The sequence below is a fragment of the Belonocnema kinseyi genome, chromosome 5 (assembly GCF_010883055.1).
Source record: "Belonocnema kinseyi isolate 2016_QV_RU_SX_M_011 chromosome 5, B_treatae_v1, whole genome shotgun sequence".
NCBI classification, from domain to species: Eukaryota; Metazoa; Arthropoda; class Insecta; order Hymenoptera; family Cynipidae; genus Belonocnema; species Belonocnema kinseyi.
Window position 1 is genome coordinate 12543854 of NC_046661.1, and position 8620 is coordinate 12552473.

Sequence of the window (8620 nt, forward strand, 5' to 3'; positions counted from 1 at the left end):
AAATGTAAAAAGTGGAGAAAGGGGGATATAGGGAAACAGGAATATAATAGAAGAAAGAACATGAAAGATTGTTAAGTGATAAAAGGCAGTTAGAGACAAGTAAGTACATGGAAGAGGTGGAAAAAGCAATCAGGGAAGGGAAGGAATGGGAGGTCATCAATAGTGAATGAGGGGGAAGGAAGGGCATCAATAAGGAAATCGAGATGGATGAGTGGACCCTGTACTTAAGTGACTGCTGGGAGGAGTGGAAAATAAGGTATTAGGTGAAATGAGAAAGGTAATAGAAGGGGAAGATGATAGTAATAACGGTACAAGTAGGAAGGAAGTGAATAGAGCGATTACGAGGCTTGAAAGAAACAAGGCTACAGAAGATGACGATATTGAGAACGAGGCTTTGAATTTTGGAGGGGAAGGGGTGAGAAAGGAAATGTGGGAGGTATGCAACAATTTTTGGAGAAGAGAAGAATGGTCTAAGGAGTGGGGGAGAGGGTTGGTGGTACGGATAATTAAAAAAGGAAAGGGAAAGAAGTTGGAGGAGTATAGTGGAATGACACTTATGTCGGTGGGCTATAGAATGTATACGGAGATACTCAGAAAGAGATTAGAAAGAAAAGTGGAAGAGAAAGGGATCATTCCACACAATCAGACAGGCTTCAGAAAAGGGATGGGAACAGTAGACAACATCTACGTACTAAATTATTTAGTGAATGGAAACTTTGGGAGAATGAAAGGAAAACTATTGGCCTTATTTGTAGATTTTAAAGCGGCGTTTGGCTCGGGGAACTGAAACGTGTTATGGTAAGCTATGAAAGAGAGGGGGTGGATGAAGGGTTAGTCGAAAGGATAAAAGAGATATTCGAAGAGACCAAGATAAGAGTTAGGATTGGGAAACAAAGGGGGGGGGGTGTTTTGGAGTGAAGGGGGCTCAGGCAAGGGTGCCTACTGAGTCCACTACTATTCAGTCTCTTGTTGGCAGATCTAGAGAAGAAACTGGAAAAGAAAAGAAAAGGGGGAACGGTTTAGGGAAGGGAAGGTTTAAGGATGACTGGAAGATGAGACTGTGGATGTTTGATGCGTTAGTGTGGTCAGTCCTAAGTTACGGAGTGAAGATCTGGGGATGGAAGGAGCACAAGAGGGTAGAAAGTATGCAGGAGAGATTCTTGAGATGAGTAATTATTAGAGTAGTTATTAGACAAGTGAAGAGAGCATGGGACTTTGCGGAGAAGCTAAAAAGGGGGGAGGCAAGCAGGATAGCACAAGCTTGTCTACGGGAAGTAGTAAACAAAGAGAATAGGGGTAAACAAAGAAGGATCAAGGTGGGAGGAAGAGAGACAACAGAGGAGGAGAAAATGCGATATAAGAGCAGACGTCAGGGTATGGCAAGAGTTAGAGAATGAACTAATAGCTAATGAGGGGGATGAATGATGGAAAAATTCGTGGAATCTAAGCATAACAGATTGTATAAGGTAGTAAAGGCTGAAGGAGAGCCAGAATATTTAAGAAAGGTAAAAAAGAAGAGTAAATAGAACCACGTCATACAATTTAGGATGAGAGAACGAATGAGAGAGTGCAGGTACTGGATGGATGAAGAGGAAATAAAATGTAGAGTCTGTTATTACGAGATGGAATCATGGTGGCATGCTTTAGAGAGATGTACGGGGGAGGAAATGGATGGTGAGAGTGTGGACGACAGAATAAAGTGGATCTTGGATGGAAGTGAACAAGAGACAAGCTGAATGAGACTGGAAAAAATGAGATAAAGTAAGGGGCATGTATGTAGTAGAGAAAGACCAAACGCGCCTCCTATACAAGGACCCCAAAAGGTGGAGCTTTTTAGTGAAAAAAAAATTTCGACAGCCAATCATAATTGGAATATTTTTAGAAAAAGGGTACATAGTAGAAAAAAGTTTGAAAAAAATGCCTGGGAGAAAGTCATAATCAGGGGACCGTCAAATAGGGTCAGGTATTGTGTGGAAACCGTTACCCATTCGGCGGGTGGTAGTTTGTCGAGCGGACGGTTTTTGGTCTCGCAAGACCTTCCCATTGTTTGAGATTAGACACGGCGGGCAAAAATCTGAATTGTATACAATAATAATTCATTCAATTTTAATGTAATGCAATAGCCTCGTTGTATTATTACAATTAAATAAACAAAAAGATTGATAAAAGTCGGTTACTATTTTCCATCCCAGTTGATCTTTAGAGCTTTATCTACCTGACTCGTTTACGAATCCAGGCATACCGCACATTTCATAATTGCTAACAATAGTTTCTTATTAACTATCCGTAAGGAATCGATAATATCAAGTTTGAAATTTTCAAAATGCTCTATTTCAATTTTCGCCTGATCGAGACATATGATGTGAGATAATTTCGAAATATACTTGATCTCAAGTAAAAATTTTGATTGCAATTTCTCATTCTGCTAGAAAAAGTTGTTTACGTTATAAGAAACGTATTTTTTGATTGTTAAATCATTATTACAAACCGCGAAACTAGTCTGCAAAAGTAGGGTGACTTTGACCAAGTCTATTTTTAATATCAATTTTTTTAATCAATGTTTATATCAATTATTAAAATTTGACAAATATTCCTTCTACCTTATTTAGTTACGAATCCAGGCGTACCACATAATTTATAATTGCCGACAATTGTTTCAACTAAACCCAAGTGGAAGTACACTACTGGCGCAGTTCTGATCTAATACAGATTGCCGGAGTCGCAGCACTAGGCATCCGCACTGGGCCAGTACTAGCTGGTAACGCTTCACAGTACTGCCTGGAGGTACTGGCGAGGCGCTACTGCCAGTACTGCTCCTGTACTGGCAAACTGCTGGCGTACGTTTTCCTTGAAGGATTTAGCCTATTAATTTTCTAAATTTTAGAAATAATCATCACAAGCCGACATTTGTTGAAATTAGAAATTTATTTGGGAAACATTGCTGCGTTAGGATAGCGAATTGTTTCCATTTTATAGCATAGACATCAAAGAAAAACAATATATTTCGCAGAAGGATGACGTAAAAAATAACGTTAGTCACTTTTTATACAATACATTATTTGGTTGATTAATCACTATTCATTTCACGCCTATACCTATTTACGAATTATTTTCAAGTCATTGAAACATTTTTAAACATTTATTTATAATTTACACATTTATAAAGATTCCGAGAATTTTGAAATAGATTTCAATAACCTTTTTCAATACTTTAGGATAAACAATGTTCTATAATTACAAAAGATATGAAACGACTTTACAGGACGTATATGAGCTTTTAAATTATTTAAAAAGATTTAACATTATCTTATAAGATTTTTGAGGAATTATATGATTTTGAGGAATTTAAAAACTCTCAATGTACCTTAATACATTTTACATGCTTTAATAATATATCATTTTTTTCATTAAAATAACATTGTAACGTACTTTTTGTCAAAATCCTTGACATTTTCAGCAGGTTAAAAATATTTTGAAGGAGTTTAAAGTATTTCTAAATAGTTTACGCTACTTTAAAAGATTACAAAGAAATTTTGTATTGATTTCAGTAATTTTATTTCAATTTAAGTTTAGTGTAATTTCCCACATGTTTTCTATTTATTTCACCAGTTTGAAGGCTTTCAAAGACTTAAATATTTTATGATATTTTATAATATTCCATGGCACTTTCAAGATATTTAAACAATATCAACAGATTTTCAAGGGTTTTAATAATTTTGAGGCATTTACCAATTTTTATTGATTTCAAAGAATTGTTTGACAAGACATGAGGGATTTCGTAGGGTTTCGAAGATTTGAAGAGATTTTCAAATATTTTTTACAATTCATTGCAAATTCGTCCTGAAATCTTATTAATTTTTCCTAAATCCTTTTCAATTCTTTTGAATTCTTCTAAATTCACTCAATGTTTATCTAATTCAATTAATTTTTTCCATATTTTTTAATTGTTTTCAATTCACTTAATTGCTGTTTAAATGCAGTTTGAATATTTTTATAAATTTCATCTAGTTTTTATCAATTCTTTTATATTTCTGCAACTCAAAAAAATGTATTATAATTAATCAAATGGATTTTAAATATTTTTTCTTATTATTTTTAATCCTTTGTAAAGTTATTTAAATTGTTTCGAAAAATTCAGAATTTATCCTGAATCTGTTACCTTTTGTGTGCGAAAAAAACCCTATGAGGTTGAGAAGAAGCACTCTTCGGATGTTTTATCCCGAAGAAATTGGTCAAATATTATTTTTTGCAAGCGTTAAAATTTCTAAAGCGATATTACAGTATATTTCGAAACTATATCTCCGTGATTTGCTTCGATCAGACGACAATCCATGCAGAGCATTTTTTAAACTTCAAACTTTATTTCAAGTTCCTATTTAAGTAATTGATTATTATATAAAAAATAGGCTTGTTCAAAGTTGCCCTACTTTTAAAGAATTATTATATTCAATTTTTCATGAGAAAAGTGACTCCTAAAAGCATATACCATTCGAATCGGAATTTCAAGAAACGCACAAATCCATTGAACGTCAGAGTAGTATTTTTAGCAAATTTTTTGGGAACTAAATTTTTTTAATTTCATTGCTGGCTAAACAGAAAATTTAGAAATGAACCTCAGAAGGTTTTGTTGAGAGTGGTGCTGGATGTGAATTCCAGTTAGCGCAGACATAGTGACCTGAGGGCCCTGCAACTTTCCGGGGTGAGGCAAAGGCTATGCAATGTATTGAGTACGAAAGCATGGGCTAAAGATCTCTCTAGTACTTGACCGCCAGGATCGGTAGTTACTTGCCTTAAATTAACCAAAAAATGTTTTTCGTCTATGCATGTTTTTTAGCATTTATTTAAAGGCAATAATTCTTTCATACACGTTTATCTTTTCAGAAAGACTTTATCTACGTTTACGTGTTATAAAATTTTCGAAATAAGCATTACAAGCCGAGAAAATGGCCTTCAAAAGTAGGGTAACTTTGACCAATCATATTTTTGATATAATAAACATGATTTCACCTTTGATAACACAGAGACATAAGTCGTTATTTTCCTAATCCAGACATGCCACATACATAATATTTTACACAATACTTTCGGAGAAATTACGCCTAAACAACATGTCTCCAAAGGAACATGTACACAGCTCTCTTAACGGAAATGGTAAGAGGAAACGGAAGCCCAGGAAACTCTATAGTCAGCAAATCTCGAGAATAATTGTTAGAAAACAAACACGATGGCATATAATTTAATATAAGTAGAAAATTATTATTTAGGTAGTATGTATTATCAAGGTAGCACAAGTGGTTTTGTAACATACTGTAAAGGGAGCGGAGGCCCTCAAACCCGTAAACGGGAGAGAATAAATACATACACATACTTTAAATCATTTCAGGCTTAAAATTAATTTTTATCTTTTCAAAACTTCTAAATCTCTCTTAAAATTACCCAAAATTTTGTCTATAAATAATAAGTATGCAATTGTTTTTTATACAACAAAATTAACAATCTCACTTACAAATTAAACATTTTTTAAATAGAAGAATTGAAATTGTAGCGTTAACAGTTTAAAAGCTCTAAATACTAGAGATTCACAGCTTTCTATGTCAAACAATTAAGTTTTAAATTATTTACTTTTAAATATTTGGTTTCAATTTACTCGTCTTAAATGAACACTCAAATATTTCTAAATGTTACATATTAATTCTTTTTCTTAATTAAAAATTGTAGACTTTATTTTTAATTTCATAAAAGCCTTTAATTATGAACATATTATTATTAAGTTATTTTTAAGTTTAAACTAGTTTATAAAGTTTCAACCGAACGCTTACATTTTTATGGCTAAAAAATAATAAAAATAATATATTAATAAATTTATACATTAAATTTAACTTTTAAAAATAATATAAGCGAATAACTGACACTTTGAATTCAAAATATGTTATGGATGGATCATAAGAATTATTATTTAAAAATAAAATTATCGGAAGAAATGATATTTTATTAATTTCAATCCTTATTAAGACTTTCGAAATGAAACAGTTACAATCTGGAAATTCTCGAACATTAAACAAATTTAGAATTACTTAGTCAAATTAATGGTAAAACTATAAAATAGCGGCTCTCGCGTATGATCCTTTAACGTTAAAAAATATCAAAAACTTGTTACTATTTGATGAATTCTAAATGAAAAAGGTGGGGGAAGAGCATTTTCGAGCATTTTTTTTATTTAATATTTAAGAAAACTTACAGCAATGTTAGTTACATACCTGACTCTAACCCAATCAAAAATCCATTCATAACAACAAATTCCCAATTTTGTACACTCAATAATTCAAAATTTCATTATTATATCATACTCAACGCAGAAAGAGGGAAGCTGGAAAGGGGGAAAGGATGTGCATTGTGTCTATATTTTCGGGCATAAACCACCCCTCTTCCCTTTTTCCGCTCTTTTTTTCCTTTCCAGGTTGATACTAGAAAAGGTAAACAGAAGATAAAGAAGGAAAGGCGGCATGGGCTGTGTCTATACGTCCGGACACAACTCACACGCTCTTCTCTTTTCCAGTACTCCCTTCCCCTTTCCAGATTCGTACGTTTAGACTCGATCGCATTATAAATGTGCATGAACATACAATAATGTCCAAACGCATAGACACAGGAAAAACAATTTTTCTCATAACCTAGACCCTACAATTGGCTCTTGTCATTTTATGGTGAATTACTTTTCACGTGTCTTTAATATCTTTGAGGTTATGCTTTTTGTTTGTTAATAAATTTTTTTTATTTACCTATTAACGAACACTGTTAGACTTACATGTATTTTACATAAGTTTAGTGTATACAAGTTCAATCAGGATTAATTTTTGTGATCAAAGTATAGTGATTTCAGTCAGGTATGCAAAGTACAGATCCATTTTTAAAATAATTGACTTATTTATATTTATAATTGTTAAAATAAAACCGTTTTTCGTCAACAATTTTCAAATTAAAACGCTCCTAATTGTTTAAACCTTTAATACTGCGCTTTAATTATTTTAAAAAACTGTTGAAATCGAACTTGGGATAGATTTTTCTTCTGAAAATTCGTAAAACTCCCGGTCAAGAAATAAATTCACTTTAATATCCCGGTCCAGCGGCCACGCAGTTTATGTAGAAAACTCTGCAACCTCCCCTCCCACGGGCCTTACGTCCGTTTTGAACGGCTCCAAATGAAGACAAGGAAATAAAGTTTTCTATTAATCCTCGGTGGGTTGCTTTAAAAGTAAGAAAAAAACCATTGAACAAAACCGAAAAAAATTCTCGACCAAATTAAACAAAATCTTAGTTTTGTCCGTGTTTTGATATAGGTCTAAAACTATTTGTTTTTTTTTACATAGAGTAGATACTTTTAAAAAGAAAAATGATGACATTATGTCCATACTTTTTAAAGAGTTATTAGCAACAAAAATATGCTGTTTAAATACATAATGGCCTCAATAAATGCACTGACATGACAAGAGGCAGGGGGGAGCTGAAAAAGGAAGGGGATTTTGGGAAAATTACTAAATTTTTAATTCATTACTTAAGTTATACAACTGAAAGGCTGCACATAATGACAAATATAACCCCACATCTTCGAAATGTAAGAAATATCAAGTTTTCGTCTGAAAATAACCGAAAATGTCAGTGAGACCCGTGTGTGTCAAAAACAAGAGCAAGCGATATTTACTCAAATGAAGTGACGCATAACCTTAAAAAGCATCGATCCTCTCCCCGCGTCAAGAACGCTTAAAGAATCGGACCTTAAATTGCCGCTTGACTTTAAAATGCGACATTGAAGGAAATCGATGAAAAATCGGTAAAAAAAATTTGGAATGAATTCAATAAAAACTTACTTCTATAGAAGTGCAATGCGACAAATCCTTCAATTTCACGCAGTACGCTTCCGTGAACAAATCTCTCATTTCACCATTTTCTGTCAAGCAAAGTCTACATCTTTCACTTAAATTTAACAATTTTCGTTTTCGTGGCATTTTCCGTCACAAACTTTGACAAAAAGATCGTTTTGGTCACTGGTTTTATTTTATCCTATCCTCATTTGATCATAACCGATACCCACTTGAAATGTGGCACACACCAACATGGCGCGCATTTCCCGCATTTCTAAGCTTCTAAGGGTGCAGTCTACTGATGGGATACTCTCAGGGTTGGTAACGTATAATACTCTACGTATTATACGTGGTTTTCTACGCCTATATTACGACGTGTATTACCTCTTTAGTTTCCTACGCCTTTTGACGTATATTACGTCGAATGAAAAATTTCAGTGCGCATGCGTCAACATCGAAAAATTCTTAAAATAACCTATTTTGCTTGATGTAAGTCGTGGTTGCCGTGTCCACTTTTCAACTTTTCCTTACAGTAAATAGTAAAAAATGTATCGAAGGGGGCTTAAAGGAACAATGTGGGGCCCATTGTCCTACAGACCAAAGATATTATAAACGTAGATGCGGTACGCGGCGTCGGAGTGGCGAATTATATATATAGGACATCACATTTTCTACCCTATCGAGGTGCTGCCCTCATCGTACTACGAAGTCGAATTCTTGTTTTCTCATTCTTCGTAAAATATGACGGTAAAGCAGTAGAA

The 8620-nt window shown here is 33.6% G+C and overlaps 1 protein-coding gene across 3 annotated transcripts in view; it reads right to left on the bottom strand.

Annotated features, from left to right (window-relative positions):
* Positions 1 to 8136, bottom strand: part of LOC117172423 (zinc finger protein 521-like) — a 151946-nt gene extending 143810 nt beyond the window's left edge. For all 3 annotated transcript variants that reach the window (XM_033360345.1, XM_033360344.1, XM_033360343.1), the window contains exon 1: positions 7866 to 8136. In XM_033360345.1, coding sequence (XP_033216236.1) covers positions 7866 to 8003 — 138 coding nt within the window. In that variant the 5' untranslated portion in view covers positions 8004 to 8136. The remainder of the gene's footprint in view (positions 1 to 7865) is intronic.
* Between the last annotated feature and the right edge of the window lie 484 nt (positions 8137 to 8620).